General features: G+C 39.0%; 1 protein-coding gene across 4 annotated transcripts in view; it reads right to left on the bottom strand.

The window, feature by feature from the left end:
- Window positions 1-4,823: 4,823 nt before the first annotated feature.
- Window positions 4,824-12,773, bottom strand: part of ZMYM2 (zinc finger MYM-type containing 2) — a 90,446-nt gene continuing 82,496 nt past the window's right edge. For all 4 annotated transcript variants that reach the window (XM_067466562.1, XM_060770963.2, XM_067466564.1 and 1 more), the window contains 2 exons: window positions 8,749-8,872; window positions 4,824-5,704 (listed from right to left, as the gene is read on the bottom strand). In XM_067466562.1, the coding sequence (XP_067322663.1) occupies window positions 5,512-5,704; window positions 8,749-8,872 (317 nt within the window). In that variant the 3' untranslated portion in view covers window positions 4,824-5,511. The remainder of the gene's footprint in view (window positions 5,705-8,748; window positions 8,873-12,773) is intronic.

Genomic DNA, 12,773 nt, shown 5'->3' with positions numbered 1-12,773 from the left:
ATACAGAACAATGTGGAGGGAAAAAAGAATCACTTGGCAAAACCATGCATAAGGAAAAATAAGAAAAGCTCCATTCCCAATTAGACAAACCACAAGCAAGAATTGCAAGAGGTTGCAGCCTCATAGGCTAGTTGATCTGAATATGTGAATTAAGCTGACAGCACGGAATAATAGTCTTGTCAATCACTGATTGTAATCTCCATTCAGGCTTATACAGAACTGCTTACATCAGTGGAGAAAGCGGTATGTGCATGGTATTGATCAAGGATGCAATTCTCCCCACGTTGCAAATGTGTAAGGTAATTAGGTAATCAAAATTACGGGTTTCCTTCAAGCTTGGATGAATCATGATTCAAGAACTGGGCTGCCCGATTCATACAAATGTGGCAGATGTGTAAATCGAATTAGACTCCTCAACCTCTGAGGATGTATGCCATAGATGTGGGTGAAACATCAGGAAAAAATGCTTCTGGAACATGGCCATACAGCTTGGAAAACTCACAGCAACCCACAAACTGGGACTCCTTCAAAGTAGAATGGATCTGAATCTGAAAGCTCCTGAAGATATATTTTTCAGCGGAGGACTGCAGAAACACAGATAGTGTTCCTTCAAAGATTAATACAATTTCCCTCAAGTTTTGCAGATAAGGAAAACTCAAGGATGTGGGGAAAGGAATGGAAAAGGGTGTGATTCAGCACTTAGCTCTAGGTTTTCTTCATTACAGTGAAGGGTTTGCCAGAAAGCTTCAATGCATTTTTTGAAGAAAGAATGTATCACACGACAGACATTAATGCTTTTGTTATTTCTCTTGCGGGCATCTGTAAGGATTTGGCATTTACTATTTGTTCATCCAGATCAGGATTATAATCCATCCATCTATCTGTGTTACATTCATCATTTGTCCTTTTTTTTATTGCAACCTTTGTTAATTTGGTGCCAGTTTTCAACATAAAACAAACTGCTTTTTGGATGCCAAAACTTGTCTAGTGCAAACTACAGTTCTCAGAGTGTTTTTGGACTGCAAGTCCTATCATAACTCATGGCAGGAGACCTAGAACAACATGACTGTTGGTATGTGCCTTAACATTCTTTCTGACTTGTAGAAACTCCAAGGCAAAGCTACTAGAAGGTTTTCTTTAATTTGCAATGCACAGGTCAATCTTCTGAAATTCTTTGGAATTATCTATTAGGCAATGCTTGCAATATAGTCTCTAATGCCCTGCCCTGTTCTGAATCCAGTTTGGATGTCAAGCATTTCTTGGTGTGAAATCTTGAGCATTACATGGCTTCCATTAGATCAATGGTTACTACAATCTACTGTCCCCTTTCGTGGGAATGTGAATATGTATTGTTTCTAATCTGAATCATTATTTTGTTTTCCAGATTTGTTGGCAGATACTTGTTAAGATTTTTGTTCTGATTCTATAGCATGCCATCTGCTCCTTGTGATTTATTTCTTCCTAGGACTTGGATAATCTTTTCTACTTCACTTTCTAAATTTTGGATTTTTCTATTAAAAATAATTTCAGAAGGATTCAGAAATAATACTGACAAAATCCACTGAGCTTACACATATCCATAGTCTTACCCACCACCAGGACCCTGAACTTGGAGGACAACCTTACTCAGACAATGAGAAATCGACTAAGTAAGTCTTTCCACATCTGAAATACTGTGTTATGGGTGCTACACTTTGAAAGAATGCTGCAGAGATGGAAAAATGCTGAAAAGGAAAATGACCAACATAATGGTGCTACTCACCTATGAAGACAGATGGTGGTGTTTAGGGTTGTTTGGCCTAGAGCAGTGGATCCCAACCTGTGGTCCGTGGACCACCAGTTGTCCGCAAGAACTAAAATATGGTCTGTACCACACCGTTGCAATGAGAGCAACTGGTCTTGTGAAGCCCTTTTATAGTGCCAAGGCTTATTAAATATGGTTTCTGTGGGCGAGCAGATGGTGACTATGGGATGGCATACATATGTTCTGTATCAGAAACTAGAGCTGATGTGGCCTATCCAATACAATCTAATATAACCCAATTGCCCCGGTGGCGCAATGGGTTAAACCCTTGTGCCGGCAGAACTGAAGACTGACATGTTGCAGGTTCGAATCCATGGAGCGCGAATGAGCTCCCGCTGTCAGCTCCGGCTCCCCATGGAGGGACATGAAAGAAGCCTCCCACAAGGATAGTAAAACATCAAAACGTCCAGATGTCCCCTGGGCAACGTCCTTGCAGACGGCCAATTCCCTCATACCATAAGCAACTTGCAATTTCTCAAGTCATTTCTGACACAAAATGTATAGGAGAGAGAGACTATGAGATCAGTAGCATTGCTTTATACAGTGTGTCTTCAAAATGCTGTATCCCTACATCTAAAACACAAGATAGAATGCATTGAATCATATGGTGATTTTCCAGGACAGGTCTACTGAACTGCTTTTGAAGTATACTGTATGCAAGCAGTTTCTAAGGAACACAAGCAAATATCCCCCCACTGTATTACACTGTTAAACACAGGAGTGATTGAAACACTCTCATAGAAACCTGTGGATTTTATTCCATTGGAAAGGAGGTTCTAGCAAAGAAGATTCTGCATGATTTTGATATATTTTATTTTTAAAAAGGCAACAGTGTAACTTCAGATGTTAGTGAAGGTCACAAACTTGGAAGCTTTATAAAATAAATATAAATAAATAAATAAAAGTGTTAATCAAGCACATTATATATAACAGTAGAAATATGGGATAAAGGGCAACTTTAAAAACTTGTATTTTATGCATCATCTCTATACTGATGTCTTGCAGCACAATTTCACAAGAGTATCTAGTGAAGTAGTTATGCTATAGAAATAATTGTTGCATTTGCCACTTTATTTATTGTGAGAAGACTTCAAATGATGTAGAAGTATTTGAGTGCTTCTTGCCTCAACAGCCTACACTGAGCAGTTCAGCATATTCATCTCCTCAGAGTATGGCCCTCAAAGGTATGATCATCAATTTTGCACACGACACCAAATTGGGAGGGATGGCCAATACTCCAGAAGACAGGAGCAGAATTCAAAACGATCTTAACCGCTTAGAGAGATGGGCCAAAACTAAGAAAATGAAGTTCAACAGGGACAAATGCTAGACAACAGAGAAGAGTTCTTTCTCCCACCTGGACATTTCACAGATATATAAACTACATTTTCCTAGTTTCCAACAGACCTCATGACCTCTGAGGATGCCTGCCATAGATATGGGCAAAACGTCAGGAGAGAATGCTTCTGGAACATGGCCATACAGGCCGGAAAACTCACAACAACCCAGTTTAGTAATCCTTTTAGGATTTATTGAATTAGGAACATCAGCAAGATTATTTTACCACTAGCTCGGTCCCATCATTTACACTCCTTTTCTTTTACTCTGGAGGAAGTATGCAGGAAAATAAATGTAAGAGGGGACAGCAGGAGACAGGTACTTCTACTTACAGCAAAATCGACCATTGCACACATTTCAGCAGATGCAGTATGTGGCAGGGCTTCACTCCCTCTCTGCCCCATCGCCACATGCTGCTTGAAGAATTGTGCTTCAGTGGTGGGCAACCCTCCAGAATGGGATTGCAGTGTGAAAAGAGACAAACAGAACTTAAAACTGCCACATGCATGCCTTTGAAAATGCAAGTGTTTTCTATTAGTAATGCAAGGTGAGACTCAAAATGGAGTTGTTGTAAACTGCATAAAAAGTGGAATGCAAGAGCGATCTACATAACTTGCATAAGGAATTTTCCATGATTTAACTCATCCATTATAAAGATTGAACAAAACTGATTTGCAAATACATGTTCCAAAAGACCTAAATAAAAAGATTTTGAAACACAGTATATCACAGACTCATGAGTTGCAAGAGACCACAAGGGCCATCCAGTCCAATACATGTACATTATGCAACATCTGTTTACTATGCTCAGAAGATATCTTCGTTTACAACTGTCTGCAGGATTGCCCCAATTATGTATTTGCTAACAGGGCTTACCTGATGTCTTACATTACTATTTTTTTCAGCAACAAAGTGTCTTTTCTCTAGATTTCAAATTGTTAGTCTATTTAATTCAGTGGTTCCCAATCTTTTTTTGACCAAGTACCACTCTCCAACATTAGTACCAAAAGGGTTACGAATCAGCTTTTGGTCAACTTTAGTTTCGGTTTGGTTATTTGGGGTGCTGATTCAGAAAACTGCATTGGACAGACCACATCAGCTCTATTTTCTGATACATAACATATGCCATCCAGTAGTCGCCATCTGCTAGCCTACAGAAAAACCATATTTAATAATGTAGAGCTGATGCAGTAGTAGTAATCTTTTGTGTGTAGTCAGCTTCTCTCCTCCCGACATCCTCGTTGCCTCAGCACTATAAGAGGGTTTCACGAGACCAGTCGTTCTTGTTGCCACGTGCTTTTGAGGCAACAGTGTAGTAATGGTTAGACTGTGGACCATATTTTCCTTCTTGTGGACCACTGGTGGTCCATGGACCACAGGTTGGGAACCACTGATTTTATTTGAATTGCTACAATTTGTAATCTGCTATTCTGTGCTTTTAATTATAGTGCATGTGTCATACTTATTCTTGTGTAAATTGCCCTGAGAATTTGTGTAGTACCGCAAAAAAAACCTTCTAAAAACAGAAAATACTAAAAGATTCAGTAAAATTAAAAGGTCATGTTGCTGCATTTTACACTGTCCAGTGACAACGAAATGTCTCAATGTTCTTACATATTGTCAACGTGTGCCACCAAATGACAAACACTTTTATTGATCAGGGTAAATTCAGAGTCACAAATAAGGAAAGGGTACTAAGGTTTTTAATAAGGGCAACAAAAATTCATTTCACCAGTATAGATTCACATTACAGTACATCAATATTGACAGCATTCTCTTTTGTCTATTTTTTGGTACATAAGATGGAACCTCTCTACATAACCTCATAAGGCTTCAGTAACTAAAGAGTAAAAAACCTATTAGTTTACAATTTATTTAAAAAATTCTGAAAGACACAGCAAGTTCTAAACTTTAGTAGTGCTACCCATACACAACTACCTGGTTTCAGAACCCATTAAAATCCCCGACTCTCTTTCAAAGAAGCTCTGCAACAGTGAAGTTGTGCAAAAGGGATGGTGCTTACTATGACCCTTTCCCCCCAAAAAAGAAATTACACATGGCACATCTTCATTCATATTTTGCAATGTAAAAAGTTACAAACATACCTAACCAAATAAATAATAATTAAAAAATGAATGTATGTGTGTGTGTGTTAAGAATCCTAAAACCACTATGCAGAATAATGGCCACTTTCGCTCACAGATTATTTACATGGTAATACCCAGCTGAGGGTACACTGCTACAAAACATGTTAAACGAAGAGTAAACTTGAAATGTCTCTCCCCCCTCCCCAATGATAAAAATCTAGCAGCTTGGATACTAATGCTGTTGTGTTTTCTTTTATTTTCCATGAAGAGTTTGGGAAGCGTTTAATCTATGTCTTCATCCAGTTCGTAATTGTCTTTATCATAAATATCTTTTACTAAAAGAACCCGTACAAGCATGTTTTCCAAAGTATTGCGATCCACTGAGGTGGGGGTGTACCAGACTGGGCTGTCTGAGGAAACCGGGCAGGCTGGCTGCAAGTAGAACACATCCGTTCTCTGGCCGAGATTTGGTGGGCTGCAAGGGAAGAGGAAATGTTAGAATAGCACAAGTGTCAACAAAGAATTTGCACATACATTTATACAGATATTCAATTTATAGTTTTTAACCACACCAACTTATAAATGCATTAGAACACAAGATCAACCGCCAAATGAAAAGGTGACCTCACAGCAAGAAAGGCAAAATGTTAGTAATATTCATAACTCACATTATGAAAAGTCATAAATGTAAAATAGCAGTGTAATATTTTGTTCAACTTCTATTCAAGGATAAGGATCACAAACCATCTACTAAAGCAGTGGTTCCCAACCTTTGGGCCTCCAGGTGTTTTGGACTTCAGCTCCCACAGTTCCTAACAGCTGGCAAGCTGGCTGGGATTTCTGGGAGTTAACGTCCAAAACACTTGGAGGCCCAAAGGTTGGGAACCACTGAACTAAAAGCCACCAAATTTAAGTCTGGTACGTAAACAGGGATATAATATGTGAAGAAATATAATGTGCAGATTTGATAAATGTGGATATGATATGTGTGGCTATGAATGGAACTGTATGGTGGTCCATGCCATACAGTATGGTACGGTACGGTGGTCCACGCTCTGGTTACATCCCGAATAGACTACTGCAACGCTTTCTACGTGGGGCTGCCTTTGAAAACTTCTCGGAAGCTCCAATTAGTCCAGCGGTCGGCAGCCAGGTTGTTAACTGGAGCAGAGTACAGGGAGCGTACCACTCCTCTATTGCGCCAGCTCCACTGGCTGCCGATTAGCTTCCGGGCACAATTCAAAGTGCTGGTTTTAACCTGGCCCAGATTACCTGTCCGAATGTATCTCCTGCTATGAACCATCACAAAGATTAAGATCATCAGGAGAGGCCCTGCTCTCGATCCCACCACTCTCGCAAACGCAGTTGGTGGGGATGAGAGACAGGGCCTTCTTGGCAGTGGCCCCCCGTCTGTGGAACTCTCTCCCTAAAGATATCAGGTTGGTTACCTCCCTCCTGTCCTTTAGAAGACAACTGAAGACCTGGTTCTGGGGCCAGGAGTTCGATTAGAGGCCAGCGGCAATAGGAAAAGGAAATTTGGATTTTGCGATATAGATTCTCCCGGCTTGGCTTAGTTTTACTGTCACGTTAATCTATTAATTTATTGTTACATTTTACAGGTGATGTTGTATAATGTTTTAAAATGATGTTATTGTGAATTGCAATTTTTATGGTATTTATGCTGTTAGCATCCTCTGATGCTCATGTGAAGCCACGCTGAGTCCCCCTTGTGGGGAGAAGGGCGGGATATAAATATATGAAATAAATAAATAAATATGAAAGGAATGAATGAATGAGACCTAAATGGGTCTGAAGACACAATTCTAAAATGACTAATTGCCTGCTTGCTGAACTGTAATTAAAAGCTGCTAATGAGAACTGAAATGGTAGACCTGGCTAGTAAACTATGATCAGAACTGTGACACTGATAAGAGAAATGTTTACATCTGTTTACATTTGTCAACATTTGCTGACCAGAAACTGGATTAACTCTAAAGGAAATGATCTCTGTTTACATTAGTCAAAGACAATGCTCTTTCAAGTCAAACCCAAAACACAATGGTTCATTACCTGAAGATCAACATCTATGTCAGGATGAGAAGACATCTATCAGTAATTTACAACTTTGGGACATCAGCAAAGTATTTCTATAAAAGACTCAATCTAATAATTCTCAAGTGTGACAGATAGCAGAGCTGCTCACCAACCCCTCTACTCCATGGGAAGGACAGAGATGGCCTATGGAGTGTCAGATCTCCAATGGGAAACCAGGATTCTGCACACTTAGGGCTCTTTTTCTCAAGGGAAGAGGAAGGAGTGTGTTTTGGAGTCTACTGTATGGAAAACAGAGATCTGATCCTTGACATTGTACTTAGGGAAAGGATGCATTTTAGAAGTTTTGAAGTTAAGGAGGCTGCAGGGAAGCAGGGTCTGACAGCAGGAGGAAGAATGGTGATATATGCATGAGGATGGTAATGTATGCATGTTTATATGTGTGTGAATGTTGAGTAAAAATGTAATCCCTTCCTTTGTTTGCTTGTTAGCCAATGTAACTGTAGGCTGTGAACCCAGTGTAGTTACATAACATCTATATGTCTGTATGTCCAAAGTAGTTCTTTGTCTAAATGGGTAAATGTTTTGATACCCTTTCTTACTGGAAAATTGAAAGAAAAAGAACCTATGTTTTAAAGTATAAGAAAAGTTATTCATAACAGTGGGTTGTTGGCGTTTCGCCTGTTTCTATGGCAGGCATCCTCAGAAGTAGTGAGATCATAACACTTATACATCTTTGCTGAAAAGTATGTGCCACTGAATTTCATAGTGCTTACTCCTAGGTATGAGATGGCACCCAAAAACCTATGAATGATCAAAACATAGAGTGTGCTAATAATGAATTTCTATATGTTCTCTTAAAAGTACTAAAGTCACTATAAACTCCCCAATACACTATGGCCAGTACTCCCCCTACTGGCTTTATAGAAGAGTAATTCCTCTCCTTGGAGTCAGCTGGAAGCATACTAAGTTTGAAAACTTAATAAAAATGAGTCAAATGAAGCATTATCTGTGGTTTCACAAATTGATGGTGTGGCCCAGAGATGCAGAACCAAAAAGTCTGTGCCAGCTTGTATGTGTTTGCAAAGCTGATATACAGCTACTTTAGGAAAGAAGGCAACAGAGATGGGTGGCTACTAAATATCATCATCATCAACATCATCAACATCATCACCACCACCCACATTTATACCCTGTCTTTCTCAACCCCAGAGGGGAATCAAGACGGCTTTACACATAGACAACGATTTGATGCCTTAAAACAGTGGACAATTAAAATAGACACTTTGAACTAGAATTTAAAACACATTGAAATATTTTTAAACATTACATTCACTATTAACTATGATTGTTATCGAGCATGTTAATAAAGAAAATCTACATTTTGTCTCTCAAGTATTTTTTTTTCTGACCAAAGTCCAAAATTTTTCTATTAATACCCAAGGGAAGCTATTAAGAGATAAATACCTCTTAGATAAGTAGCATTCAAACATTTTCACAGGACATCTAGAGGGATCTGCTGTGTTTTCAATTTGTTCAAATACTGGCTCATCATCTTCATGCTTCCTCTTTCCTGCAGTAATTTTATCTTCTAAAACAGAAAATAATGGAAGAATATTATGAAAGAAATGTAGGCCTCAATCTAATCTCAACATAGCATAAATACCTGGATGGGGAATTATGTTTCACTGAGCCATATCCTCTCAAACTGACTTGCTGCAAAGCCACCCCAAACTCTTATTTTATTGCTTTGAAATTACCTCTCCATAACAGTGATTACAAAGGGCTGAGATCCCTTAAGGACCCTAGTAGATCTGAGTATTGTTGTCATCAACAATATTCAGGTTGATAACTGGAGTGAATTATAAGGAGCGGTCAACCACCTCCCCCCCCCCCCCCTTCAAACAGCTTCATTGGCTGCCAATAAGTTTCTGGTCTTAATTCAAGGTGCAGGCTATAATCTATAAAGCCCTACACCAAGCATCCTCAAATTGTGGCTCTTCAGCTGTTTGGGTCTCCAACTTCCAGAAGCCCTAGCCAGCTTGTTCCATGGACAGGAATTCTGGGAGTTGGGAGGCCAAAACAGCTGGAGGGCCGCAGTTTGAGGGTGCCTGCCCTATACGGTTCAGGACCTGCTTATCTTCATGAAAGCATCTTCCCTGACGAACTTATGCGATCTCTAAGATCTTCTGGGGAGGCCCTCCTCTCGCTCCCAACCCTGTCAACCGCGCAGTTGGTAGGGACGAGAGAGAGAGCCTACTCGGTGGTGGTCCCCCCGGCTCTGGAACTCTCTCCCCAGGGAGATTAGACTGGCACCCACTCTGCCTACCTTTAAAAAAGAACTAAAAATGTGGATGTTCCACTGTGCCTTCGACTAGATAGTTCCCCAAATAATTCTGCCCCCCAATTTGATCCATAATTAGATCTTGCACATTACCACTGTTTCTTTTTAGAGACATAGTGCTCTCCTTACATTACCCCCCAGGTTCTAATCTTGCCATCTGCCTTCAGCACTTTATCCATCAGCCATACCCATTGCAAGTGATTTGCACCAGCCTCTCACCCGAGCTCAGAACTGTACACTACTCAGACCACTGAAGGTTGTTAGAGGTTCGCTATGTATTGTATTATGCATGGTTGTTTTTATACTGATGAAATGTATGAATTTTGTTGTTATATTTTAACTATGTTGAATCTCGGGCTTGCCCTCATGTAAGCCATCCTGAGTCCCTTTGGGGATATGGAGGCGGGGTACAAAAATAAAGTTGTTGCTGCTGCTGCTGCTGCTGTTGTTGTTATATCATTGTGTATCTGGCTTTGTAGAGGTGATCAGATTTTTTTCTGACCATGCCTGCACACCCGGAATCTCAGAATAAATTTGAATTTCAGGCAATAAATCAGTTGGGAGGTGCTTGGACATTGCAGAGGAGGAAGGGAATACTAATCACTGCAACATCCAAAAAGGGACATCCACATGCAAAAGGGACACATATATCCATAACAGAATTCTGGTCATAGTATTACAGACTGAAAGGAATGTAAGCCAAAGGATGAAATTCTGTAAAGTTCCAAGCGTTGTTACAAGAGCAATGTGGGGGTCTTTATTTTCTTTTTTTTAAAGGACAAAGTATTCTTCCAAGGACTTAATCATGCAAAATTTGTATAGTGAGACAGTTAATAGTAAAGATTTCAGGCCCAGGTGTCCAGTAAGATAAAACACTATAACCTGAACATGAAGAATACTCCATCTCCTCCATGAATGAAAACTTTGCCTTCACAAAAAGATGTGTCAACAGGCAATAAAAGAACTTACTAGCTAAACACATATGGATTTTTTTGTCAGAGCCCCTGTTGGTTAAACCCTTGTGCCGGCAGGACTGCTGACCAAAAGGTCAACGGTTCAAATCTGGGGAGTGGGGTGAGCTCCCTCTGTCAGCTCCAGCTTATCATGCGGGGACATGAGAGAAACCTCCCACAGGATGCAAACAGTCAATTCTTTCACACCAGAAGTGACTTGCAGTTTCTGAATTCGCTCCTAACTTGAGAAAAAATGTGGATTTTGTCCTTGGTGAGCAGTTATGTGAAAAAATACATTAGGGCTATCTGGATCAAATAAGTCATTATTTTTTCATGTAAAACAAATCAAGAAAGTCATTATTTAAATCAAACTTCCATTAAAACTAAAACAGTTACCAGTAGTTAAATTCTCTCTGATGCACAACTATCAGGCTTGGAAATTATAGAGATGCAGTTTCGGCAAGTTAGCAGGATAGGTCTGGTAGGTGCCTTCTCTTCTCTCTTGGGACAGTGTATGTTGTACTTGAACTAAGGAATCCTATGTTTCCTTCTCTGTTTTTGCTCCAATCACGGTAAGGGGACAGAGTACTGACCCACCCCAGAAACAAACAAGCTGCCAAAGAAAAGCTCCTTGGATCACTTGTAATTATTCAGTGTTAAAAATGGAGAAGAATGGGATTTGATGTAACAGACAATGGTGGAGTAAAATTGAAAAGGAAAAACACAATCAAGTTACTTTAAAGGAAACCAAGAAGTCCAATCTTTTAACTATAACTGTTCTGCTATAGCCTTGAAAAAAAGCTATAGCTCAGTCGAAGGACCCAGAGATTATTTCACCTTGTACTTTATGAGACTGTTATTGATTGCAGTTGTTTTATACCTGCAGCTACTGTTGCATTTTATTGATTCAACCAGTAGGGTTTTATGAAGTTACGTTGTTGTTATTGCTTTTGGGTTATTGTTTATGCACTTGTATTTTGTGCGTTTGCACCTTTGAGTGTTTTGTGAACCACCCCGAGTCCCTTGGAAGGAGATCCACAGTTCAATCCAGACAGACCCAAGAACGAATTCTTGGAAAGTCATGGAGAACTGCTGCCAGTTGTCACTATATATATGTAAATGTAATATTCGTTTGTGGTATTCACAGAACTCAAAAACCACTGGGGGAATTGACACCAATTTGGACATGATACATCTAACAACCTAATTTATGTCCTTCACTAAAAAAAAAATGATTTTGTCATTTGGGAGATGTAGTTGCTGGGATTTATAGTTCACATACAATCAAAGAGCATTCTGAACCCCACCAATGATGGAATTGAACTGGGATTTATAGTTAACCTACAATCACAGAGCATTCCGAACCCCACCAACAATAGAAGTGGGCCAAACCTCCCACACAGAACCCCCATGTGAGCCACAGCAATGCGTGGCAGGGGATGACTAGCAGTTAATAAGTTAATCATATTATATAACACAGTTCTTTGGTTCATCTGTACTCTTAGCAGAGGGGTCAGTGTAAGAAAAAAAATCTTATAAACTTCATGCTTTCTCAGATGACATAATTTGTATAACAGATGACCCCCTCGAAAGTATTGCTAAGTGGATTGAAAAGATAGAAGAATTCGGAAATTTAGCGGGCTTCAAATTACCGTATATACTCGAGCATAAGCCAACCCACATATAAACCAAGGCCCCTAATTTTACCACCAAAAAATGGGAAAACGTATTGACTCGAGTATAAGTCGAGGGTGGGAAATGCAGCAGCTACTGGTAATACAAAATAAATATAGATATCAATAAAATTACATGAATTGAGGAAACAGTAGGTTAAACGTTTTTCAATATTTACATAAAACTGTAATTTAAAATAAAACTGACCAACTTTGATTAAACCATTATTCTAACCTTTTTCAGTGTAAATGTGCTTACGTATCCTTCCAATAATAATAAAGAAAGTAAAATAATAAATGTAATCAACAATAAAGTAAAATAATAAATATAATAATAACAAAAATAGAGTAAAAATAAATGTAATAAAATAATAATAGAGTAAAATAATGCAAATGTAATAATGCCAATAATAGAGTAAAATAATAAATGCAGTAACAAGAAAGTAAAATAATAAATGTAATAATAATAATAATAATAGAGTAAAATAAATGTAAAAAAATATTAATAGAGTAAAATAATGT

The sequence above is a fragment of the Anolis sagrei genome, chromosome 3, assembly GCF_037176765.1.
Source record: "Anolis sagrei isolate rAnoSag1 chromosome 3, rAnoSag1.mat, whole genome shotgun sequence".
NCBI lineage: Eukaryota > Metazoa > Chordata > Lepidosauria > Squamata > Dactyloidae > Anolis > Anolis sagrei.
The sequence above is the reverse complement of the archived record's forward strand: the minus strand, read 5'-3'. Positions and strand labels throughout refer to the sequence as shown.